Source organism: Sycon ciliatum, chromosome 11 (assembly GCF_964019385.1).
Source record: "Sycon ciliatum chromosome 11, ocSycCili1.1, whole genome shotgun sequence".
NCBI classification, from domain to species: Eukaryota; Metazoa; Porifera; class Calcarea; order Leucosolenida; family Sycettidae; genus Sycon; species Sycon ciliatum.
Window position 1 is genome coordinate 4,962,257 of NC_088653.1, and position 27,139 is coordinate 4,989,395.

General features: G+C 47.4%; 1 protein-coding gene across 1 annotated transcript in view; it reads right to left on the reverse strand.

The window, feature by feature from the left end:
- LOC135827012 (uncharacterized) overlaps positions 1–21,327 on the reverse strand; it is a 60,189-nt gene extending 38,862 nt beyond the window's left edge. The window contains exon 1 of the mRNA XM_065339534.1: positions 19,938–21,327. Coding sequence (XP_065195606.1) covers positions 19,938–21,327 — 1,390 coding nt within the window. The remainder of the gene's footprint in view (positions 1–19,937) is intronic.
- Positions 21,328–27,139: the final 5,812 nt, after the last annotated feature.

Below are 27,139 nucleotides of genomic sequence, written 5' to 3' on the forward strand. Positions count from 1 at the left end.
AAGTTAGTCGCGAGGAAAAAATTACTTCATTGCCCTAAAGGTGAGAACAAATTGGGACTATTTGTGAAGGAAAACTTTGGAAAATGTAATTTCGAATATAAGTCATTTCGTTTATCTGGATAGGTCCAATATTTCACAAATGTGCAATATAAGTTTTGTAGATCACTGGGACAGGGCAATTTGGTCGGTCGAAGTTAGTCACGAGGAAAAAAATTATTTCATTGCCCTAAAGGTGAGAAAATATTGAGGCAATTTGTAAAGAAAGGATTACCTCATCTTAGGTGGTCAAAGTGCCTCAGAGTTCGAGTGGCAGTGCAAAGCCAGTGAGTAAGCCAGTGAACAAGACCCTTTATTAGTGAACTCCTCAGCGATGGCCACAGATGGCTGTTTTTCGGCAATGGAGATCGAAAGTCTGACCACAATTGTTCAGCGAAAGGACGAAGACGACGCTATGTACGCATTTCCCGGGCGCTATGACCTATGTACGGACTTGTCCCACACCGAGCAGGTCGTAATATTTTGAATCGTTGAGTCAATCATGGTTGTGCACAAGTGATGCGCGTGTCGCCTCCCGGGTCTATACGACTCCCTGGCGTCAACGACGATCGATGCGCGTGCGATGTTCGCACCCCGCGATCGTACCTATTCGCCAGCCAAGCTCAGGTACGTGGGGTTTCCCAGCCATGTCTCCTCACTTGCCTGGGGATTACCTAGCTAGCTAGTCACTGACAAACAAACAAACAAACAAACACGGGCTTGTCAGGCGGAAAGAAAGACTAGCGACAAGAAAGACAGAAAGGTGATGGGTAGTTGTTAGGTCCGCGACTTTTCTTTCGCTCGACTTCAACGTCACTTTTTGATCAACTTGATATCAAACACAAGTGATGGTTTTCGCTGATCCGGGCTCATATAGTAAAGTTTGAACAACATCATCAACATGTGTTACTGCTTGGATGACAACTGCACTATAGGTCAGTGCTTGGAGCATTGCTTGCCTTAAGTGAGGGTCCCTAGTTCGAGATCGGATGGTTACACTCGATTATTTTAGAGGCCTGGGATACATATATGCCAGGCCTCTACCGTCTCTCAATTCTTGGTGCCGACCGCATTAATCCTATCAAGAGTACATAACCAGTTATGTATTCTTGAGGCTACATAATGCTACTGTTCATGATCATTCTCTTGATGGTACAGTGCGGGACAGATACGGGATAGCGCCAGGCGTGACACAAACAAACAAACACGCAAGCAAACAAACAAAAACAAAATTAAAGCTGTGTGGACCCTGGTTAGCGCCAGACGTTACTGAAGTAACGTCTTCTGCATAGCTAAGGGAATTAAAGCTGTGTGGACCCTAGGTAGCGCCAGACGTTACTAAAGTAACGTTTCTTTGATAGCAACGGGAATAAAATTATTTTAGACTTGGGATTTCCCGCTCGCTAATTAATTTTGCATGTGTATTTTAGTGGTTTGCAGCAAAGGCTGTGTCTCACTCGCCTGAGTGGATGAACAGGATGCCTGATTTTCAAAGTCAGAGAAGCATGTTGAACGGTCACTGCTTGGACGACGACTGCGTTGCAGCTCAGTGCTTAGAGCATAGCTAGCCTTCAGTGAGGGTACCTGGCTCGAGATATGAAGGTGATACTCAATTTGCTTTCTGATTTTGATCACAATTTTCTTTGTACATAAGATCAATTCTCTTCTCGAACTATTTTTCCTGAATTTTTAATATTTAGGTATTGATTGCAGGCCTCCAAACATTTCCAATGGGTTTGCTAATGCAACACAAATACAATACCCTCAAACTGTCAACTACTCATGCAATACTGGATACAATTTAGTTGGAAATGCAACATTTGATTGTACAACTCTATTGGAACATTCTTTGCCAATTTGCATTGGTAAGTGAGACACTCAAGCGAAGAATTTTCAAAGTGCTACAATAAAACTTCAGATCCTATCATACTTTGTTATCCTCAATCTCAGGTCTGTGGAAGATGCTTTGATACTCTGTTCGGGTACATGAACTTTCATGACTTCGACCTAGCAATTTCTCAAACCATGGGGCCAGAGCTGGAAGAGCACATTCGAGCAGACAAAGTTCCAAGTAGTGACGATTTCGCATGACCACAACCCTGGCCGATTCCTCCAGCCACTTTCAATGGGGTGGCCATAGTGGACGTTGAGTGCCTTAAGTTGCTTGGAGTGCTCTTCGTTCGTAGCCTCTCCTTTGTTTGTTTGTATATTTAGAGTCGAAGAACAATAGGCAAGTTTGCCTAATTACATGATATCGACTAAAAAGGAGAATAAAGTACAAAAGCCAGTGAAGGTAATGATACTGAGTAGAGTGGGTAGTAAAGTATTAAAAGCCAGTTAGGCCAGTAAGGGAAATGATAATACAGCGGGCAGTGGCATTACTGAAAAGCAGCATGTGCTGAGAGGGATCGCATGAATCCGTGGTACTGTGGGATTTTCCTGATGTCGCGCTGGAGCCTGTTCCACAGTGATACACATTGGAATGAGGCAGAATGTGTGCCAGCGGATGTCTTAGTGACTGGAAATTTTTAAAGTGCTCGATTTCCCTGACTATGTGTAGCACGGCCGGCATTAAGAGGACTGAACATATCGGTAAGCAATGTGCTGCATATACCTTGAAGGCAACGTTCCTTTCGCTCCAACATTTCCCAAGTTGCAGGTTTTGATCACAAACGTTTTGGCTTCAGGAGGATGTCGCTGGAACTTATAGAAAACAAGGCCCGAAGTAAGTAATAGCAATCACACTTAACTTGCTAATGAAGTCAAACCTTGCTTATCCGGTCCCGGTTATTCTGCATCCCTCGCCATCCAAACGAAAATCATGGTTATTTTTCCTGAATGTTTTATATTTAAACAGTTTCCTCTGAGACAAAAATGCGATAAAACTCATAACAAGGACACAAATCAGGCTAATTACGAACATCTTGAAAAGGTTGGTTTTCACAAGTATACTTTCAAGCCTTCTGATCAGGTGAAATACAGGCAAAGGAAGAGGAACAGAAACAGTGGGTTAAGTACAGTAAGGAGGTGATAAAACTGCGCAAAGAAGAAGATAGCTAAGGGGCCGTCCAAGGTTACCAATAATATTTTCAAAACGAAATGTTTTCGTTTGTGGGTGGGTGGGTGGGTTTGATGGAGTTTCGTTTTGAAAATAATTATTGAATGCTGATGGAGAATGCTCAGTTACCAGGTTACTTCTGTGTGTCGAAAATTGACATCAATAGTTTATTGGAATTCGTTTTACCTGCAGAAAAGGTGGGTGGGTGGGCGGGGGCTGAAAAATACTAAAACATTTCGTTTTGTAAAAACAATCGGTAACCCCGGACAGCCCCTAAAGTAAACAGCGAAAAATGTGACCTTTACACATAGCAATAATGACAAAAAGATGCAAGTGCAAGAAAACTCAATAAGCGTGACATGTAGTGCAACAACAAGAGAAACCACTGGACATAACGTACGAGGTTTTGACGGTTTACCTAACAGCCTAGTCGGAATTTAAGTTGCTTCTGCTTGAATATCGTATTTTAGGCATTAATTGCAAAGCTCTAAATATTTACAACGGTTTCGCTAATGCTACACGAATACAACACCCTCAAACTGTCAACTACTCATGCAATACTGGATATAATTTAGTAGGAAATGCAACATTTGAGTGTAAAACTCTATTGACACATTCTTTGCCAAATTCCATTGGTAAGTGAGACACAAGTGAGACGCGGCTACTCTCCCTACCACCATCATGAAGGGCCTGGCAGGGCACGACATCCCTTTGAAGAATGCCAGCGACCTAGAAGGAGCACGAGCATTTGCTGCAGACAAGTCGAAATGGAGGTCAGACGTTGTTTACGGATGAGTTTTTTTGTTGACAGGAGACAGAAGCGGACTTGGCTTAATTTCAGTGTATTCTCATGCACTGTTCTTTGGCCTTTGTACGCGTGCTGTGGTATTATTATTATTATTTTAGTGAGACACTCAAGCGAAGAATTTATGTTACACTCAGTATGGCCTCAGTTCTTTATTTGTCGTCACTGTCGCTATGTGTCATCACCTGTTTATTTATTTCCTACTTGTATATGGCTTCACTGCGACTTTCTCTATATTATAACTCCAGATGCGACATTCCCTATTTATTTCCACTCAGGTTGAGATTTTCTCTGTGTGACTCCAACTCAGGTTCTGTATGGAGAAGTTGGTAATCTGAGTTGGAGCCACAACGAGAATGTGAGAAACACACACAAGCAAGTGAAGGGTTAATACAGTGCTACGAACATTTTAGAACCTTTACTTATTTGTGATTTGAAGGTGCGGCGAAGCAGTGGCTGAACACAGATCGCGCTTACCAGGTCTTCGTTTTTCCGCATCCCTCGCCTTCCTGAAGAAAATCTTTGGAAAACCGATTAACAGTATATGCCATGCATACACACAGTATGCGAGTTCGATTATCCAGTTCCCTCGCCTAACCGTATATTTTGTGGATAACGGACGTGGGCGGTTATTCGATGTCTGAGTGTACAGCATACAAGTGAAGTAAAGACTAAATATATTTTACCACAAAATGACCAGGCAGGCACAGTGGGTTGGTCAAAGACCATGATTGAGATACGATAGGTACCCGGTTCAAGTCCGGCCTGGGAGTGGTTTTTTCCAGCCGTGCTGCTACCCACAGTCAACTCGGAACTTGTGGCCAGGCACAAGGGGTAAATGGATGCAGCTAATGGGGTCGTTTTCGGCACTTGTGCCAGTGGTTGTGAGACTTACCCACTCACCCCCACCGTTAGGCGCTGTATCTGCCGCTAGGGTTTATCGGGTGTTAGCGGTCGTCGTGAGTTCCCTTTGGGAACGGACACGATAATTTACTTACTTTTTTGCTTACAAAATGTATCAAAACAAAAAAGGCAGCACAACAAGGACTGCACCAAACACTCCAGATATCTCTGAGCGTCTTTATGTGCTGGGCAACTACCCTCCATACATTGTGTCAACCTCAACTAACATTAATATTATATTTCACTTGCCGCTACCCAATTGCTAGTCTGTATATGAATTATGGTGGTTACGGCAAGGGCTGTGTCTCACTCGTCTGAGTGGATAAACAGAATGCATGATTGTCAAAGCCTGAAAAGAATGTTGAGCGGTCGCTGTTTGGGTGACGATTGAACTATACCTCAGTGCTTTGAGCAACACTGGCCTAAAGTGGCAGTACCTGGTTCGAGATACGCAATTCGCTTTGTGATTTTGATCACAATTTTGATTGCACACAAAATCAGTTATGTTCTCGATTTATTTTTCCTCAATGTTTTGTATTTAGGTATCAATTGCAGGGCTCCAAACATTTCCAACGGCTTTGCTAATGCAACAAGAATACAATACCCTCAAACTGTCAACTACTCCTGCAATACTGGATACAATTTAGTTGGAAATGCAACAATTGATTGTACAACTATATTGGCTCATTCTTTGCCAATTTGCATTGGTAAGTTAGTGAGCAACTCAAGAGAGGAATATAGAGAGGAATATATACATTGCTAGAATAGAACTTCGGATCCTGCCCTACGTTGTTATTTTCAGGTACGAAGGAGATGCTTTGATACGTGTTGCTGCACAATGTTAATATAGTAATGTTTGAACCACATCATCAACATGTGTTACTGCTTGGATGACAACTTCATTATAGCTCAGTGCTTAGAGCATTGCTGGCCTTAAGTGAGGGTCGCTATTTCGACATCTGATGGTGACACTCGATTTTCTCTGTGATTTTGATTGCATACGAGAATTATTATTTCTTGAATGTCCTATATGTCGGTACTCATTGCAGGCCTCCTAGCATTTCCAACGGTTTTGCTAAAAATATTCAAAAATCCAAAATCAATCTGGAGTGCGGATGCACATTTTGGAGCTCGGAACATCTCTTCAGGGCGTCTGCAGTTTATAGTGTCTAGTAGATTGTAACATTGTATCATATTGCCCCAAAGTTATGGATGGTGCTGGAGGCTCCGCGGCGGCATTGAGGGTCCCTCCTCACACAGTTGCGAGAGACATCTGCCAAATTCCATTGCCCGCCTGGCGCTCAAACCGTCCATATTGCAAACACCCTGGATGATCTTGGCTATGCTGACCTTCACGCTGTGCATTTAAGTGGAAATCGTTCATATATTGTGACCTTTTTGTCTTTAGATAGGGCCGAGAAACTCGTTAGTGAAGGGATGATGGCTCATGGTGAACATGTAAACGTGACGCATGTTTTACAGCCTACACTGCAATTACTGGTCACTGACCTCCCTGTGTGGATATGACGCATGGTAGAGTGAAACCTAGTTGGTCCAGCTGACGAAGGAACTAGGAGGGCTTGCATATCAGACCTTACGTGCCCATTCTGAGACCTCAGGACAAGAACGAGGAACTTCTTCCTGAATATCTCGGATACTCTGTGGGTGTCCAATTTCAGCAGGAGGGTGCGCATGGAGGTATGATGCGAAAGTCCGAAAGCCGCCCTTGCCGACCGATTCTGCATGACTTGTAGCCGATCCAATTGGTTGGCAGTAAGAAGTGGGGAAAACGCATTGGGTCGGTACATCAGGTCATACATGATGATCGCTTTAAAGTAGAGAACTCGGCTCTGATGAGTCAAGCAGCGACGCAACCTCCATAGCGCTCCGATCCTCTGGGCCAGTCGAGCTGTGCAGCGATCAACACGGGGCATCCATGACAGATCCGAACTGAGGAGCACTCCAAGATACCTGGCCGCAGTAACGACAGGAATCGGCGTTTCATGACAATTTACATTGATCGTGTGCTGGGGCTGCTGAGGTTGCCTGTAGGGGTATACAGGGATCACGGGGCTCTTGGCTGCATTCAAAATGAAACCACGGGTCTGCCAACAGTCAACAAGTGCAGAAACAGAGGCCAATAGCGTAGCAGATACCGAGGGATGTGCTGCTGCTGATCAGCGCGATGTCATCGGCAAATTGAACTGATGAAGACTGGTTGGCTATGGCTGGAACTTCGCGGCTGTAGATAGTGAAAAGGATCGGCCCTAGAGCAGAACCTTGTGCAACGCCACAGGATGGTTCAGAAATGGCACTCTGATCCCCTCCCATACAGATACGCTGAGTACGGCCCGACAGATAGGCGGAAATAAATATAACTCCAGATGCGACTTTCCCTTTTTATCTCCACTCAGGTTGAGACTTTCTCTGTGTGACTCCAACTCAGGTTCTGTATGGAGAAGTTGGTAATCTGAGTTGGAGCCACAACGAGAATGTGAGAAACACACACAAGCAAGTGAAGGGTTAATACAGTGCTACGAACATTTTAGAACATTTACTTATTTGTGATTTTAAGGTGCGGCGAAGCATTGGCTGAACACAGATCGCGCTTACCCGGTCTTTTCCGCATCCCTCGCCTTCCTGAAGAAAATCTTTGGAAAAGCGATTAACAGTATAATGCCATGCATACACACAGTATGTGTGTTCGATTATCCAGTTCCCTCGCCTAATCAATCAACTTGCACTGTATAGTGCAGTTAGCTTTTTTTGAGCTCCGTAGTTTTTCGCAGGCTTTGTAGAAGCCAGCCGGCAGCAGGCCGGTCTGGAGCAGGGTAGGGGCTGGATAGTTTAAAAGTAGGTAGTTGATAGTTAGAGCGTTCCAAATGCCCACGTCCGGTGAAAATCGCAGTTGGAATTCGGTCTCTCCGAAAGTTCTAAAGAGGAACACGGGGACTTTCCACGTTTCACTGCACACGAAAACCCTCGAAGGTGCTGAGGCATGGATTTGTCAAGAGGAAGTCAGGGCTCGCCATTGCCACTGGTATCCGCTTCGCCACATTCTCTCTTCGCCCCAACATGCAGATTCCGTCGTATGTGGAAACATCTACGAACAACTTGTTTCGTGTACGCTACGAAGGCCAGCCTGCAACCTGTCGTAAATGCTCCCAACCGGGGCACATCGCTGCAGATTGCAAACTCGCCACAGGAACGACATACGCCAAGCGAACCGCGCACACCAGAACAAGCGCAACTGCAACTAGCTTAACTGTCGGAGGGCAACCTGGTGAACTTACCATACAGACCGGAGTCCAAAACGAGTCGCCAGACTCGGCACGCTCCAGCAGAAGGCCCAGCACCAGCCCGAGTACTCTCTCGAGTATTGAATGTAGTACGAGTGCAACTCCTGTGGGGTCAAATGTTGGAGAACCCGCAGTCAGCACTGAAGTGCTCGAAACGGATTTGAATTTGAAATCTACGAAAGTCGATGAGGGGACTACATGTACTGAGGTTACTTCAGCGTTGAACAACCTGACAAATACTGAGCCAGACATGTCATCCGCACAGGGATCGCTGTCAAGCATGACAGCACACCCCAGACCTCCCCTCGCGGACGTCGAAGTAGACATTGCAGAGCGAGATCTAGAACGGACAGAGCGACTCCTATCAGAAGTGGCATCAAACATCAACACCAAAGCGATCCACATTTGGTTCACGCCTGAACGGATTTGAATTTGAAATCTACGAAAGTCGATGAGGGGACTACATGTACTGAGGTTACTTCAGCGTTGAACAACCTGACAAATACTGAGCCAGACATGTCATCCGCACAGGGATCGCTGTCAAGCATGACAGCACACCCCAGACCTCCCCTCGCGGACGTCGAAGTAGACATTGCAGAGCGAGATCTAGAACGGACAGAGCGACTCCTATCAGAAGTGGCATCAAACATCAACACCAAAGCGATCCACATTTGGTTCACGCCTGAACGACGAGGCAGGAATGCGAGCACTGAGTCCTTACCAGAGTTGGCAACTGGGGTGAAGAAGAAGGATTCCCGGAAACCAACAAATCTAGCTCCAGGCCCACGATTTAGTCCGCTTGCCAGAGTCTAAACGTGACTTGAAAAAAAATGCCGAACTATAACTATAATGTAACACCCACAGCACCACCTACCTCCTCGGCCCAGTCACTGCCCCTCCTGGTGACTAAAGCTTTTAGCTTAGCAAACAAATTTGGAGAATTTGTCCACACTGTCACGCACCACAATGTAGACATCGCTGTTGTGACCGAGACCAAGTTTGATGCAACTATCATGCCAGCTAAAGAGATGCGAAAAGACCACCAACAATCTATTAGATCATGACTAGTTCACATTCCACATTGAAAGTACTGTCCCTGAACATCTGCAGCCTCCGCCAGAAGCTGCAGGATCTAATGCAACTGGCCTCTACTTGTGTGCCCAATGTAATAGCTGTCTCAGAAACCTGGCTCGATGGTACCATTGCAACAGCAGAAATGTCCATACCAGGTTACACCCTACATCGGCTAGACCGTTGCGGGAACTTGGGTGGTGGTGTGTGTATATACACTAAGGTCGGACTGAAATGCCACCCCCGGCCATATCTTGCCACACAGGGTATTGAGTGCTGCTGGGTAGAGGTGAAGGCCCAGCCGAAGCCTAGTCTCATTGCCTGTCTGTATCGGCCACCTCATATGCGAGTGTCTTACTGACAGGCCCTGGAAGCGACGTTCACTCGTGCGATGAGGGAGCCAAATGATGTGACAATCGGTGGTGACTTCAATGTTGACTATAGCTGCCAGAGTGGTCAACTCTCCTATCTATCTGACATCGCGAATACCCTCGGACTGTCACAAAGTGTGAGTCAGGCCACAAGAATCGGAATTACGGGATCACAAACCACCCTGGACATAGTATTTAGTACGTTGCTGTGCAGAGCCCCAACCATTGTCTCCCCAGTATCATTTAGTGACCATTCAGCTGTCATCTCTACCCTGGCAACCACTGCTGACTGTGCACCCCAGAGTGCTCAACCGCAGACTCGGCACCTCTGAGGCATCAACATGGAAATGTTTTGCAATGACCTCGTGGCTGCAAACTTGTGCTCCTTGGATGGATCGTGTGATGAGATGTGGACTCGATGGCTGCAGAAGTTCCTAGATATCCTAGACAAACATGCTCCTTTGAGGACCCGCCGCACCAAAACACGCAAACATGTTCCTTGGATGGATGCAAACCTGCTGGCCACAATATCTAGTCGAAACCGGGCCCACCACAAATGGCTACGCACCTGCAACCCTGTGGACCGTGAAGCTTTCCGCCAGACCAGACGTGATGTGAACCAGCTTAACCGACGACACAAAGCCTGCTACTATCAGGATCAGTTTGCCAATGCGGAAGGCCAGCCAAGACAAACATGGAGAGTGATTAACCAGGTATCAGGCAGACCCACACTGCTCCGGATGAAATCGGACAAGTGTTTGCGGACATCGTCACCGATGCGACTCGCCCAAAGGTGCCCTCTGGTTTGCATGCAAGTACCGATCTCTGCTGTTTCAAGCCAGTATCCATCGCATGTGTACGCAAGTTGCTCAGCAGTGTAGATTCGACAGAGTCAACGGGCAGTGATGGCGTACCTGCTCTTGTACTAGCAGCATGCTCTGACCTCTTAGCTCCATCAGTAACTCTCATCTTCAACCAGTCACTTTCCGAAGGGAGATTTCCACTATCCATGAAACTTGCAAATATCACCCCTGTGTACAAGAGCGGCGACCCTACTAAGGCCACCAATTTCAGGCCTGTTTCTCTGTTGCCTATTATCTCAAAGATCCTTGAGCGCATCGTACATTCGCAACTCACTGAATTCTTGACCACCCACAGCCTCTACCCAGATTGCCAGTTCGGATTCCGGAAACAGCACTCAACAGAGGATGCTGTTGTGATGGCATCAGAGGCCTTTGCCAATGCCAAAGACTCCGGACTCTCAACTTGCACCGCCTTTGTTGACATGTCGAAGGCACTCGACAAGGTTCAACATGGCACCCTCATCCGCGACTACTTCAGTATTGGTGTTGGTGGAAGTGCGCTGAATTGGCTGGCAGACTACTTAATTGACCGGCAGCAAAGAGTTGTCATTGGGAACCAGCACAGCAAGGTATTCCAGCCCAGCAGTGGTGTGCCCCAGGGTTCCGTACTTGGTCCTCTGCTGTTTGTCCTCTATGTCTGTGGTGTGGCAGCTGAAGTGCAGCCGTATGGCGTGCGGACAGTTCACTTCGCAGATGGCATCATGCTCTATATTAATAGCAAGGACAAATATCAGCTGGAACGCAGTATGTCTTCTGCAGTTACACCCCTGGCCAGATGGCTTGCCAGCAGGAACCTTGTACTAAACGAGAGTAAAACCCAGATTTTGTTCATCCCTGCCCATCGTTCTGTGAATCCTCGTGTCAGCGTTATGTGCTCTGGAGTTCAACTGGCACAAGTAGAATCCGCAAAGTATCCTGGTGTCCACATGGACCAAGATCTCAAGTGGACCACAATGGTCAACCAGATCGCCAAGCGAGCTGCCTGTAAAATAGCTGTCCTGTTTAAAAACAGGCGCTGCATGCCCTTCCCGTGCCGCATCAGGTACCTGAAATCCCTGATCCTTCCTGACTTCCTGTATGCTAGCAACTGTTTCTCTGCTGGCCTCACCTCACATTAGCTCGAGCGCCTAGAGCGGCTACTCAAGCGCGCAGTCCGCTGTGTTTTCAACGCTCCATTTGCATCCCCATCTGCGCCGCTGTATTGCCAATTGCGATTGCACTCGCTAGAAGTTATGTACTGCCACAAGCTTCTTGGCTACACTTGGCACTGCCTTCAGGGTAAATGCAGCACATTGCTTACCGATATGTTCAGTCCTCTTAATTCCGGCTGTGCTACACGTAGTCAGGGAAATTGAGCACTTAAATTTCCAGTCACTAAGACATCCGCTGGCACACATTCTGCCTCATTCCAATGTGTATCACTGTGGAACAGGCTCCAGCCCAACATCAGGAAAATCCCACAGTACCATCGATTCATGCGATCCCTCCCAGCACATGCTGCTTTTCAGCAATGCCACTGCCCGCTGTATTATTATTTCCTTTACTGGCCTAACTGGCTTTTACAATGTAATACTTTACTACCCACTCTACTCAGTGTCATTACCTTCATTGGCCTTTTATAATTTATTCTCCGTTTTAGTCGATATCATGTAATTAGGCAAATTTGCCTGTTTGTTCTTCGACTCTAAATAAACAAACAAACAAAAACAAAAAACCGTCTACTTAGTGGATAACGAACGTGGGCGGTTATTCGAGGTCTGACTGTACAGCGTACAAGTGAGGTAAAGGCTAAAGACTTTGTTACCAGAAAAGTATCAAAACACAACGGCAGCACCACAAGGACTGAACCAAACACATCAGGTATATCTGAGTGTCTTTGTGTGCTGGGTTAACTACCATCCGTACATTTTATTGTGATCACCTCACCTAACATTAATATTATTTTCACTTGGGGCCACCCAATTGCGAGTTTGTATGTGAAGTATGGGGGTAACAGCAAGGGCTGTGTCGCACTCGTCTGAGTGGATAAACAGGATGCTTGATTGTCAAAGCCTGAACAGAATATTGAGCGTTCGCTACTTGGATGACGACTGAACTATATCTCAGTGCTTAGAGCATTGCTGGCCTTAAGTGACAATACCTGGTTCGGAATACGCAATTCTCTTTGCGATTTTGATCACATTTTGATTGCACACACAATCAATTATGTTCTCGACCTATTTTTCCTGAATGTTTTATATTTAGGTATTAATTGCAGGGCTCCAAACATTTCCAACGGTTTTGCTAATGCTATACAAATACAATACCCTCAAACTGTCAACTACTCATGCAATACTGGATACAATTTAGTTGGAAATACAACATTTGATTGTACAACTCTATTGACATATTCTTTGCCAAATTGCAGTGGTAAGTGAGAAACTGAAATGAAAAATATATACAGTGTTAGAATAGAACTTCAGATCCTATCCTACTTTGTTATTTTCATGTGCGAGGAAGATGCTTTGATACGTGTGGCTGCACAATTTCAATATAGTAATGTTTGAATCACATCATCAACATGTGTTGTTACTGCTTAGATGACATCATCAGCATGTGTTGTTACTGCTTGAATGACATCATCAATATGTGTTGTTACTGCTTGAATGACATCATCAACATGTGTTGTTACTGCTTGAATGACAGCTGCACTATAGATCAGTGCTAAGAGCATTGCTGGCCTTAAGTCACGGAGGGTCCCTAGTTCGAGATCTGATGGTGACACTTGAATTTCTGTGTGATTTTGATTGCACAGGAGATCAAATCTGAACTCGAATTATTTCTTGAATGTCCTATATGTCGGTACTCATTGCAGGCCTCCTAACATTGCCAAAGGTTTTGCTAAAAAAATATTTAAAATCGCTCTGGAGTGCGGATGCACATTTTAGAGCTCGGAACATCTGTTCAGGGCGTCTGCAGTTTATAGTGTCTAGTAGATTGTTACCTTGTATCATATTGCCCCGAGGTTATGGATGGTGTTGGGGGCTCCGTGGCGGCGTGGAGGAGTCCCTAATCACACAGGTGCGGGAGACATCTGCCAAATTCCATTGGCATTGCCCGCCTGGCGCCCAAACCTTCCATATTGCGTACACCGTGGAGGATCTCGGCTATGCTGACCTTCAAGCTGTGCAGCTTAAGGGAAACCGTTCATGTATTGTGACCTTTCTGTCTATAGATAGTGCCGAGAAATTTGTTAATGAAGGGATGATGGTTCATGATGAACATGTAAATGTGACGCGTGTTTTACAGCCTACACTGCAATTAATTGTCACTGACTTCCCTGTGTGGATATCAGACGAGGCAGTTTTGAAAAGCCTTGGGTCCCTACTGGAAAGCCGCTAGTACAGTACGTCATGGGCAAGTAACGACCCGCCGAGGTTTGAAGGTGGCGTCAGGTGTACGCTATGTAAGCTTCCACCTTGCTCGCCATGCATTGTCTATTCAGTCATACGTCAGGATAGCTGGTGGTCATGTGTTCTCTGTACGGTACACTGACCAGCTTAATTACGTGCAGACTGTGCGACGCACCAGACCACCTGGCTACTGACAGCCCAAAGTGAAAGCGTCCAGTACGGGAGAACGAAAAGTCTTCACCATGTAATGAGCAAGCAAGTGTGCAACAGCCTGCTATATGCTCGTATTCCGATGCCATCAACGGCTCCCAAGCTCCCCCACAAAGCGAACGCGAGGTGGAGAAACACAGCAACAAACATCGACCAGCAGTAGCAGCAGATGTAACAGTCCAAACCTCAAGGGTGACACACGGGGGGGGGGGGCAGCAGATGGAGCGATGATCAAGCCCTATCCTGGGGTGTCTGAAGTGCTCATTGAGGTACCTGCACCAAGTGCTACACCCACAGCTCCCCAACACCCACCAGGCGGTGGAAAGACCAGTCAAAAGTCTCCTGACACACCAGTCTGTGAGTTTTTTCTGGCAGTTGGCAAACACACATTTCGCACAACACCTGCAATGCCAAAGCAACCCGACCTACATGTCCTGTGAGCCAATGAGGCTGCAGCGCTTGAGCAGCGCCAACTGGCGGCAAGGATTGCAGCACGCAGTAGATCGCTGGACCGCAAGACCACCATGTACTCGTAAGTCTCATTCACAGATAAACTTACTTCCTCCGTATACAAAAACTTCGTGACTTTTTTTTTGAAAGCTGCGCTCAGCTCTGAAATTGTTCCGTTTGACTCGGAATAACACTCGTGGCATTGTCCAACCTGTTTACAAGCTATATACAAAGAAAACGCAACTCAGACGAATGACGTTTTTCAGAGTCTTCGTCGCTCTTGTCATTGTCACCTGACGACGCTGACTCCGCATCGCCAACAGTCGCTGCTTCCGCTCGCATTTCGTTCAGATTCTTGTCACCTGCAGTGATGATCCGACGCTGGACTTTGGCTACGTCCTCTTCATCTCTAGAGCTGTGTACGAATCGGTGTCAACTATATTCAGTTGTTCCAACCCGCGACCTCCATTATGCCGTGAAACGAGTCGTACAAGCACATCCACACGCTTCGCATTTTCTCGCCAGGATAATCTTCCCAAGCATTCTACAATGGCTTCGAGGAGGTCCCTGCGATTCCCCTTGGCGACAAAGGAGGCGTCTGACTGGAGAGAGGCGAAGAAAGCCAGGCCATCGACATTCTCATCCTAAGTCTGCGCTGGTTGCACGACGACTGAAATGTTTCATCTTGCCGTGCGAGTGAAACAAATCTATGTTCTCACGCTGCGTAAATATGGGGCTGCGCACCGCAAGTACGAGCCTGGCCAGTTTCACGGCAGCGAGTGCCGCGTGACTCCGTGTTCCAGCCACGAGCTACACTTCGTCACTGTGTCAGTTTCATTTTCAAGCAAGTAAATGTTAGTTTTTTTTTCATTTGACTCTTGAGTTTCTGTCGGCAACATCCTCACACGCATGGCGTACGTGGAGAATCTGTTCGGGATCAACCAAACTCACCTCGATATGGACGTGGGTTGTCGATGACAGCCTTTGGCGCCGTTCGTTGAGCAGGTTATTGCTCAAAAACACCGTTCAAAAAAGTCACTAAGTTTTTGTATACGGAGGAAGTAGAAGTATGTTCATTTAGTCCTCCCCTCAGATAACCCCACCACCAACATTCAGCTTGCCCCACTTCCCACCAAGAACATGCTCAACCCATTAGCCGCTGCATTCATACTGTGCCAGATCTGTTAACAACCAAGCCTTCTCGTCCACATCTATGTAACATCCCCCCTCCCCCCTACGTCGCTTTCCTTCACTACATCCTCAGACGTTGGTCTTCGAATCGGTCAACTTAACTGGCAAAGCGTGGTGGGCAAGCTGCCTGTGGTTGAGCAACCTTTGTTTGATCACAAGTTAGTCATTCTATTTCTCAGTGAAACTTGGTTCTATCATTCATTGCTAGACGCAGTCCTGACACTAGATGGCTACACCCTCTTTAGACGAGATGGGGGGGGGGGGGGTAGCAGTCTATCTACGCTCTTCCCTGGCTCCATACCTTTCTCGCTGTTCCCACCTTGAATCTCCATGCCTAGAAGATATCTGTTTGCTTTACCATAAAATTAACAGCCCTGCTAGTCCACTCTGTTCCTTTCACCTTTTCTACAGACCCCCGCATTCCATAGCGGCCCAACGTGAAAAATGTTACCATGCTTTCCATGCCACTGTCACTCGACACCTTGATAACCCCCATCTCCCCCTCATTCTGATCGGCGACTTCAATTGCAGAATGTCCTGTTGGCTCCAGTCCTACCCAGATACAACAGAAGGCCAGAAACTGGTCACCCCACTTGATGACCTGCGTCTTCTCCAAATCGTCACCCACACACCCACTCGTTATGCGCCAACAGGTTCATTGCCTCCGTCTCGGCTTGACCTTGTCATCACCACTGTCCAGTACTCTGCAACATTCAACTGAGGCAACTCAGACGGCAAACTCGTGAGCAGATAGTGGTACCAGTTTACACACTCACCGACTTTGAGGCGAGCGGACCTCTGCTTGCAGCCTCTCCGAAAGTGCATTGATGGCGCCAGTTGTATGGAAAGCGCCTGCCACTCTTGGCGCTCCTATGGCAATGAGAGTATCCAGCGCCACATGGCCATGTGGACATTGAAGCCAAGAAGAAAGCAGACTATGAAGCCTTGGTTCACTGTCCAGCACAAGCGAATGCACCAGAACATAAAATGTATTTTCTAATGAGCCCAGTGAAAAATATTCTTACAAACAGTCTTAAAAGCAACAAGGCCCTGTATTTCGAAGGGCTTTGCTGGCATAGTGATAGCGAAAAAACTGTTACAAATGGTGGGCCGAGGCCAAGAAAAATGCCCAGATCAGCAAGAAACGAGCGACCATCCCGACCCTGGTTGATTATTGTGGAGATACGGCTTGTGATACTTCTAAAGCAGAAGCACTGGTCCGTTGCTCAAATTCCAGTTCTCCTCAAATCCGTCATTTGACCCGCGTACTACCACCCTACCGCCACCACAATTAACACAAGATCTCCAGTTTCAATTGCCAACATCATCCAGCATGATGTCTTCCGCAAGCTGCGCACTCTGCCCAAGCAAAAGACTGTGGGCGGGGATATCACCAACGTCATACTGAGAGAAGTTGCACCCGTGATCACGCAGTCCCTGTGCCACCTCTTCAACACTAGTCTCCGCCTCGGGCAGCTACATAGTGACTGAAAGTTGTCTACAGTCATACCTATCTACAATGAGCACGGCAAACTTGCGAAGCCAGCTAGCTACAGGCCTATCTCTCTGCTGCCGGCCATAGCTGAGATTCTGGATGCCATAATCGCCCAGCACCTCACCAGCTTCCTGGATAGGCAGGGATTAATTATCGATGTTATGGAAATGATGTGTTGTTTTCCTGTGTGATGGCATTCCTCAAACTGTCTCGTCTAGCCACGTGCATGTGTTATATGAGCATGCGGAATTTTGTAGTCGAGAGTCTTTTTGTCAGTCTGCTTGTTCGTCTCTGTCAGCGCAGTTTGCTTTTCCGTCTTGTCAAAATATATAATGTAACACGAACTAACACGAACCTGTGTGTCCTGCGTCCCAGGGAACGGAGTGGCTTTGATTCCGTAACGTGGACCACCAGTATGGCTTTGTCTCCTGCAAGTCGACACTCGATCAGCTGATTGTCCTGTCTTCAAGAGTGGCTAAATCACTCCACAAGCTCACTGGCTACCACGCTCTAGACTTGGATTTCGCGAAAGCGTTTGACAAGGTACCGCACCCTGTTCTTCTCCGTCAGCTCGCTACTATAATATCCCCTGAAGCCGTTTCTTGGTTCACCAACTACCTCAGAGACCGGTCTTTCTACCAAATCTTTGCCCCGCCCAGTTTCTTCAGGCGTTCTCACCTTGGCCCCATTCTTTTCATTCTCTACATTAATGCCCTTCCTCGCACCATATCGTCTGATGTCACTACTGATGTGCTCATATTTGCCGATGACACTACTCTTGGGAGAGCAGCAGGAGAACCTAACCAACAACAAATGGTCCACCCCTCCAGGCCCCAACTGATGCCGTCCTGCAGTGGGCTGATTCAGTTGGAGGGCGCTTCAACCCCTCGAAGTCTTGCACCATGCAGTTCCCTCCTAGAAGTCGTGCAGAACGTGCCCACCGTACTCATCCGACTCCGCACCTGAGAATGCAGGGAGATGACGTGTCGGATGTTTTTTTTTTTTTTTTTTTTTTTTTTTTTTTTTTTTTTTTACTATATTCACATAACCAGCTCGAAAAGAATAAGGAAAGACAATGGTACGGAGACTAGGACAAACGTGACAACTAATGAGCAGGCGCTGCACCGAGACGCAGCAGTGATGGTGGGGCATTGATGACTCTGCCGACCTGAGGTCTCGGCGTCACGGCCAAAAACACGCACCAAAAACAATGAAAAAAGAAGAAGATAGAGCTGTACAGGTAAGAAAGATGCAAAAACCCAAGGCTTAACACTTAGCGTCATACTATTCATAGGGAATCGACTGCCCAGAGCCAGTTTGTGCTGCGAAGATGGCGGTAAACATTCGTTTTGAATGATTGCATTCTCTTGCTGTGGGGAGGCTGGGATAGGAGAGCGGCAGGGAGGGAGTTCCAATCGCTGATGCTGCAGTGTGGGAACGAGCGCTTCAGTGCCAGCGGGGCAGATGCAGGCAGCTGGTGTTGGAGCTGGTGGTCATGGCCACTGACAGCACCGTGCTCGCTGCGAGTTCTGGGGTTGGTAGAGATGATGTGGCGCGGTGGCAACACAGAGAGCAGCTGCGGAGGACCAGGCAAGTAGTGCAGCTTGTACAGGCAGGCAAGCGAGGCAACAGTTCGGCGGATGGCCAGGCTGGGTAGGTGTGCCCCAGGGCCGATAGCATGAAGCGCGCGGCGCTGAACATTGTTCAGACGCTGGAGGTGGCTCTGCGCAGCTCCCATCCATACAAGAGGCGCATACTCCATGACTGGTCGTACGAACGCCTTGTATACGGTCGTCCGGCCGGCGGGGGTGAGTATGTGGGCGGCTCTGTTTAGGACCCCAAGCCGTTGGCGTGCACGGGTGGCTACGGAGCGTAGGTGATCGCTGAAGGTCAACTTGGCGTCCACCTTCACACCAAGGAGGGTGATGGTGGTTGTCTCGGGGACCAGTGTGCCACCAAACAGGAGTGGGGGGAGATCTAAGCCGGTGCGTCTGAGGGTGGCTGTCATGGCCTGGGATTTGGTCGGTTCAAACATCACTTTCCATGTATGACCCCACTCGTGCAGTCGGTCAACGGACACCTGCAGTGACTGCGCGGCGACTGTTGGGGTCTGCTGGGAGGTGACTAAGCTGTACAAGGTTGTATCATCAGCATAGGCTTCCAAACTGGCGCCGTCAGCGAGAACATCTGGCGCGTCGTTGACGTAGGACAGGAAAAGCGTTGGTCCAAGGATGCTTCCCTGGGGGACTCCAGCGGAGGTCGTATACCTAGATGACGTCCGCCCTCCAACGAGGCACTGTAGGGAACGGGTGTCCAGGTACGAGGCCAGCCATCTCTGAAGCGGACCATCTATGCCTAGGCTACGCACCTTGTGAAGGAGGCCGACATGCGAGACACGATCAAACGCTCCTGCGATGTCCACAGCTAGGATACGAGCCGCCCCTCCACAGCCCACAGCGCTTGCCCAGGCAGTTTGGAGAGCTTGCAAAGCGTCCGATGTTCCAAGGCCTCTGCGAAATCCAAACTTGTGCGACGTGAGCAGATGATGGTCTTCAAAATAGTTTACGATGTGTCTGTTTACAAGAGTTTCCATTACTTTCGAGATTATGCACAGTAAGGATACGGGCCTGTAGTTCTTAAGGGTTGAGCGGGAAGATCGCTTGTGGATCGGAACCACGTTGGCCGTCTTCCACATCCTAGGTTGCACTCCAGACCGGAAGCATAAAGCAAATAGCTTGGACAGTGGCTCTGCGAGCTCATGAGCACATTCCTTAAGGACGCGAGCAGAAATACCGTCAGGCCCGGTAGCCTTGGAGACGTCGAGCCTTGCCAGGAGTCGGCGGACAGCCTGTGGGCGGAAGCGGATGGTGCGAAGAGGTGGAGCCTCTGAGGGAGCAGGGTCCGGTAGGTCAGCCTCCACAAGGTCCGGACCGGCAACGCTACATTTCTTCGAGAAGAAGCGAGCGAATGCCTCTGCTTTCTCTGAGCTTGTTGCCCACTCACGGCCGTCAGAGTCGACAACTAGGGGAATTTCGGGCTGTGTGCGGTTGCCAGCAGCGTTCTTCAACTTCGTCCACCCCTGTTTGTCTCTGAGGGACCCAGTTGAGAGGCTGCGACGGAGGCTGTCCTCCTTTGCACGTCGTGATCGGAACTGGGTGGCGATCGCTACAGTCACGGAATCGGTGAATGCCTGCTGAAGTGCTGGGTCATAAGGGTGTTTTCTCCAGTCGCGCCAGCGCTTGTCCTTCTCCCTCTCGGTCTCTGTGCATTCAGGCGTCCACCATACCGGATCGGAAGGCCTCGTTTCCAGAACTTTGGATGGGACAAACTGTGCAACAGCTGCAGTAATTGAAGCGGTAACCTGCTCACAGGAAGTTTCTGGGTCCTCCGTGATGATATCACCCCATTCCACGTTGCGAAGGTGCGCCCTAAGGCGATCCCAGTCTGCCCTGTTGTAGCGAAATACTGTTCGCTTAACAGGGGGTTCACGTCTAGGGAGCACGGAAGAAAAGTCTGACAGTACAACTGCATGGTGAGATCGACCGAGGGGCGGAAGTATATGTGTAGTTACTGGGGACGTGAACGTTGACATTATGAGATCTAGCGGGTTGTCTCCACGAGTCGGTACTGTGACATGCTGGACAAGAAGATGGGCAGCGCAGGTATCTTCGAGAGCCTCGCCTGCAGGCGTAGATTTCGAGCTGTTCAGCCAAGCCCGGTTGTGCACGTTGAAATCGCCAGCTAGGATAATGTGGGAGCCCTGGTGTCTAGCTTCTGGGAGGATGTTGTCGAGATGATCGATTAAGGTAAGATCGCCAGGGGCACAGGACCCTGGCCGATACACTGCTCCCAAGACGGTGCGGAGACCTGGGGCCAGCTGGAGAGAAACCCAGATGATCTCATGTGCGGGGGACATGAGGTCAGGGATCAGCATGGAGGGGAGTGACGACTTCACCCAGATGGCTACCCCTCCCCCATGTGCCGTTCTGTCCAACCGAAGTGGTGAGCTGTATCCAGGGAAGCTGATGTCAGAGGGAAGCACTTTCTCCGCAGTGAACTTCGTTTCTGTCACAATTGCTACGTCGGGGTGATGCTGCAGGAGTGCGTGCTGTAGGTCGGGAAGTTTGCTGGCTAGGCCGAAAGCGTTTGTGCAGAGAATGCGAAGATTCTTGCTACCCTTCATTGCAGGAGGAAGTAATTAAAAAAAGGGGAGGGACATTTGGCGTAAGCGGGTGCATAGTTACATGTATGGCTAAGGGTCCTAAATTCTAATGAAATACCTAAAAGGATCAAGCTAAAGATAAGAATGAGGAAGCTGGAGGAAGACACGAGGTTGAAGTAGGACAGGGAAAACCAGGTTGTGTTTGTATACCTAGGGCTACACAGGGGGAGAAGATGTTATCTGCGCCAAGTTATCTGCTTGTTGCTTGACGCAGTGATCTTTTTCGCCTTCTTCTTTCTCTGGTTATCACTGGAAACTACCAATGGGGAGGTCGACTCCCGCGGCCTCTTGTGGAAGCAGTCTGCCAATATCGCCAATGCTCTAGCCTCATCGCCCCCTGAGAGTTTCCCCTCAGGTGGACAGTCCGACTCCTCGGCCCAGCTGCTGTCAGGAGACAGAGTCAGGTCAAGTTCCACGTGGTTGCTTTGTTTATCATGCTCAGGTCGCATTTTGACAGTTACGGCAGAAGCTGAGTCTTGGCTGCCATGTGTACCCGTGCCCTCCTCCAGGGGTCTCGAGTCGACCTGACCAGCTGGAGAAGCGCCCAGGCTCTCGTGTTGTGGCTGATCCTCGCGCGCTTTGTCTGCACCGATGACCTCCTGGGGTCCCGATTTGACTGCAGAGGCTAGGCTTTCAGGCAGTGGCTGATCCTCGCGCCCTTTCTGGGGTCCCGATTTGACCCTGTTAGCGTACGTTCCACGAGGGGTGCGTGGCCTGGTGGGGCAGTCCGCGGCCAGGTGACCTGGGGACTCGCATACCCTACAGGTGCGTGGTTGATCCTTATACCGTACGGCAAAGACGTGACCCCCTGCCGTTTGAACGTACGATGGAATGGAGGGGCATTGTTTCCCTAGTTTGAAGCTTAAAAAGCGTACCCCGGTTGTAACATCGAAGCCATGCTTTGTGGTGACTTGCCCGTATCGAACTGTTGAAGCGGGACTACCGTACGGTTTGAGAGCGTCCGTCAATGCAATGTCCGAGATCCAGACAGGGAGGTCAGATATATGCAGCTGGAGGATCGAATCCAGTACGTTTGAAACCAAAATTGTCTTATCCAATAGAGAAAAGCCCTCCCGAACAACACGCTCTAGACTCGCAGTGGACATGAAGGTTACAATGCACTCATGCTGTGAACTTATCTGAACAGATGTGAGGTCGTTGTATCCAGCATCTCCCAGTGCATTCGCGACATCCACCACTTTGGTCCCCAGTGGGCAATCGAATTTCCCGGACGTCTCTCGCATCTGCTCCGAGGTCAGTGCCATCCATCGGGGTCTCGAGTTACCAGTGCTCGCCATGATTGGTGGTTAGGTTATAAGGGCACGCCCTAGATATGCTTTATAAGGATCCAAAAACTACCACATTCACAAAAGGATGCAGAGCTCTCAAAACTGCATCCGCTCTTGCTTGCACAGCACCAGTGTAACGACTCATCCACAAATTGGATTCATCTTCTAATCTAACCTCGACTTCACCAGCCACGTCACCACCATCACGACAAAGTTCCCCCAGTGAGTGGTCCTGCTGATCCACATGACCAGGTGTATCACCCAAGCCATAGCCAGCCGCTTGAACACTGGATATGTTCGACCTGTGGTTGAATACACCTCACCCTCTGACAATTTCAACTCTCCTGCACCCTCCTCTAACGGAGCTGAGAGCCTCACCTTTCACGCAACTCCAGTGGCCTCGCCTCGCATGGCGAAGACACATTCAGTGACTTCTTGGGCTCCACCACCTTATCAATAGCCAGATGACGACCATGGAGGACCTAGGCTACACAGTATCAAACAGCGCCAGGCGCCCCCAACATCTACTCCCGCCTGCTAGAGCCAGCAAGCACACACGTGCCACCTTTCTCTTTGTCTTTTGTCTTCACTGCCACGCGGAACTCCCTCCGGCTGCCATTTGTACTGTATCCAGCCCAACATGTTTTACTACTCTTGTCGGCACACACGTTGCTATCACCCGTTATGAGCCCTCGGGTTTCATCCCACGGACAGTAGCGATGTCATTGAACACTGTGTTATGCTACTAAGGCCTGTGGAGAATAAATAAAATTACAAATACAAATACAAAGCAAAACAGGTAAATCAAGAACACTCTAAATTCTACACTTTGAAGCAGATAAGCACTCCCGCTCTGTCTCTTCTTCTCGAATTGCTCCTTATGTTTACAGGAATGACCTGCACTGCTCCAGGAATTGCCAATGGTACGGTTGACATGTCAGAAATACAATACCCTCGAAGTGTCACCTACTCTTGTGATACGGGATACAATTTAGTTGGAAATAAAACATTTGATTGTACAACTCTATTCGAAAAGAAACCTTTGCCGATTTGCAATGGTAAGTGAAAAACAGAACTGTATTGAAATTCTTGTTTCTTGGTTTTGACACATAACTTGTAATTCGAGTTTTACTTTTCAAACCAAATGCTTTGAAATTATAACTTCCTCCATTTTCATCTCCTTTCTAATGCAGTCTTGGCGGTAAATTTTAGAAAGGCGCTATAACGTTAAAAAAATTGCTTTGTGTAAAACTGACAAATCGGCATCTTTGTGACTTCGGCAGTGTCTGTGCTGAAGTTAGTTGTTCCAACGAGGAAGAAACGCTTCTTACCAAATTTGACACTTGACTGACTCGCGACTGCTATCCGCAGCACTGGAGAAGCAAGTCGCACCTTCCACTCCGCTAGCCTGGAAGAAAGCAGCACTCCCTGCTCAATACACGGTGTTTCGTTCAATTCACCCATCATCAGTTGAGCTTGAGTAGGCTAAGGAAGTTTGTGCCTGAAAAGTAACACTTATTATAGTGCTCTCCAGGCCGAATCATCACCAGGAATACAACATCGGTCTGCCACCATGGTCGCGCACGAGCCCGATCTTTGAACAGCTCCGCCTCACCCCCTGGAGGACATTAAGCTCCTCATCTTTGTCTGTCGTTGCCTGTTCTCCCGAGCTAGCTCCCTCTTCACCAGCTTCTTCGTGAGAGTTACTGGTGACCGCACTCGGGAAGCAGCACATCACCTCGTTCGAGTACCATTTTTGGCCCGGTCCTGCGGGTCGAGCGACCATGCAGTTCATCGGCACAGTCCTGTGGAACCAGCTCCCGCCTGATCTCCGTTCCGAGCCCAGCCACCTTCAGTTCTGTGCCCTGCTAAAAGCGCATCATGGCTCCGTTTAAATGCTTTTCGGCTACTCTGTTTTTGTGGTATAGCGGACTGAAGAATAGTAAACGTATTTTGCAATATATGTATGAAGCTATTTTGTATATAGTATGTTCACATTCCGTTTTTGCTTTTGTGTAGCCCTGAGGTTGATTGCTTATTTATTTCTACCCTTCCTCTCTCCATACTTCTGTCCCCCCCCCCTCTCTCTCATTCCTTCTGTCGTCCACATGTATCAAAGGAGGCGAAATCGGCTGTTTGTGGTACGACGTTAAATAAACTTCTACAACAACAACAACCTCACAGCGACGCTTTGTTTCCAGCGCGATAAGCACCCCGCGAAGTGTCAGACACAGAACTTGAGAATTGTGTTCAGTTTTACTCATAAAAGAAAATGCACCGCAATTCAACTTCCTCGAACTTCGACTCTTTTTGCATGCAATAAAACATGTGAAAACGTATGTTAACCTGTAAGCAAAACAGGTAAATGAACAACACTTACATGTTCTCAAAATTCTACATTTTGAAGTAGATAAGCACCCTTGCTCTGTCTATTTTTCTCGAATTGCACATTATGATTACAGGAATGACCTGCACTGCTCCAGAAATTGCCAATGGTACGGTTGACATGTCAGAAATACAATACCCTCAAAGTGTCACCTACTCTTGTAATACGGGATACAATTTAGTTGGAAATAAAACATTTGATTGCACAACTCTATTCGAAAAGAAACCTTTGCCGATTTGCAATGGTAAGTGAAAAACATAACTGAATTGAAATTCTTGTTTCTAGGTGTTGACACATAACTTGTATTTCGAGTTTTACTTTTCAAACCAAATACCTTGAAATTATAACTTCCTCCATTTTATGGGTGCAATAAAGCCTATAAGAGATGCAGACATGGCCAGGCAACAGCGAGTTAATGGAAGTTTAAAGGATTTTATGTCATTCAAAATCGATTTCGTGTTCCGCTCGTCAGTGAATAGTATCGGAACTGAGGATACTGTGTACAAAAACAACATTTTATAATAGGTATAAAGAGAACAAATTCTGCTGTCATCTCCACAGTACAACAAAGTCATGGAATCGATTTTGGTAAACCTCCATGACTTTGTTGAACTGTGGCGATGACAGCAGAATTTGTTCTCTTTATAGCTATTATAAAATTGTTGTCTCCGCGTCGATTATAAACATTTGATAACAGCATAATTAAAAGGGTGAACAAAAAAGGGAAGTGCTACAGCATTACATCATAGATAACATCATGTTCTTTCGCACACAGTACCCTCAGTTGCGATACTATTCACTGATGAGCGGAACACGAAATCTATTTTGAAAAACATAAAAATCCTTTAAAATTCCATTAACTCGTTGTTGTCTGGCCATGTCTGCATCTCTTATACTCTTTACTGCACTCATAAAATTGCTTTCTCAACGCCGACTCTTTAAATTCCTCCATTTCATCTCCTTTTTTAAACACTTGACTTACTTGCGACTGCCACCCACAGCACAAGAGGAGCACGTCGCACCTTCCACTCGGCAAACCTGCAAGAAAGCCCCACTCCATGCTCAAAACATAGTGTTCCGGGGAATTCACCCATCATCAGTTGAGCTTGAGTAGGCTAAGGAAGATTGTGCCTGAAAAGCAACACTTATTATAGTGCTCTCCAGACAAAATCATCACCAGGAATACAAATGACAGAGATACTTTGTTTCCAGCACAAAAAAATAAAACGCGAAGCGTCATACACAGAACTTGAGAATTTTGTTTAACTTTACTCATCAAAGAAAATGCATTGCAATTCAACTTCCTCAACCTTCGGCTCATTCGACTCATGCAATACATGTGAAAACGTATGTTAACCTGTAAGCAAAACATGTAAATCGACAACACTTACATGTTCTCTAAATTCTACATTATGAAGTGGATAAGCACCCCTGCTCTGTCTATTCTTCTCGAATTGCTCGTCATGACTACAGGAATAAAATGCACTGCTCCAGAAATTTCCAATGGTACGGTTGACATGTCAGAAATACAATACCCTCGAAGTGTCACCTACTCATGCAATACTGGATACAATTTAGTTGGAAATGAAACATTTGATTGCACAACTCTATGCGACATGAAACCTTTGCCGATTTGTAATGGTAAGTGAAAAACAGAACTGTAGTGAAATTCTTGTTTCTAGGTGTAGACACATAACTTATAATTTGGGTTTTACTTTTCAACCCAAATACCAAGAAGTTATAACTTTCCATGTTTTCATCTCTTCTTTAATGCAGACTCGGTGTTAAATTTTGAAAGGTGCCATCACTTAAAATAACAAAAGAACAGCTGAGTGTAAAACTGATAAATCGGCATCGTCGTGACTTCGGCAGTGTCAGTGATAAAGTTCGTGGTTTCAACGAGGAACAAACGCTTCCTACCAAACTTGACACTTGACTAACGAGCGACTGTCATCCACAGCACACGAGGAGCACGTCGCACCTTTCACTCGGCAAACCTGCAAGAAAGCACCACTCTTTGCTCAATACACAGTGTTAATGGGAATTCCCCCATCACCAATTCAGCTTGAGTAGGCTAAGCAAGATTGTGCCTGAAAAG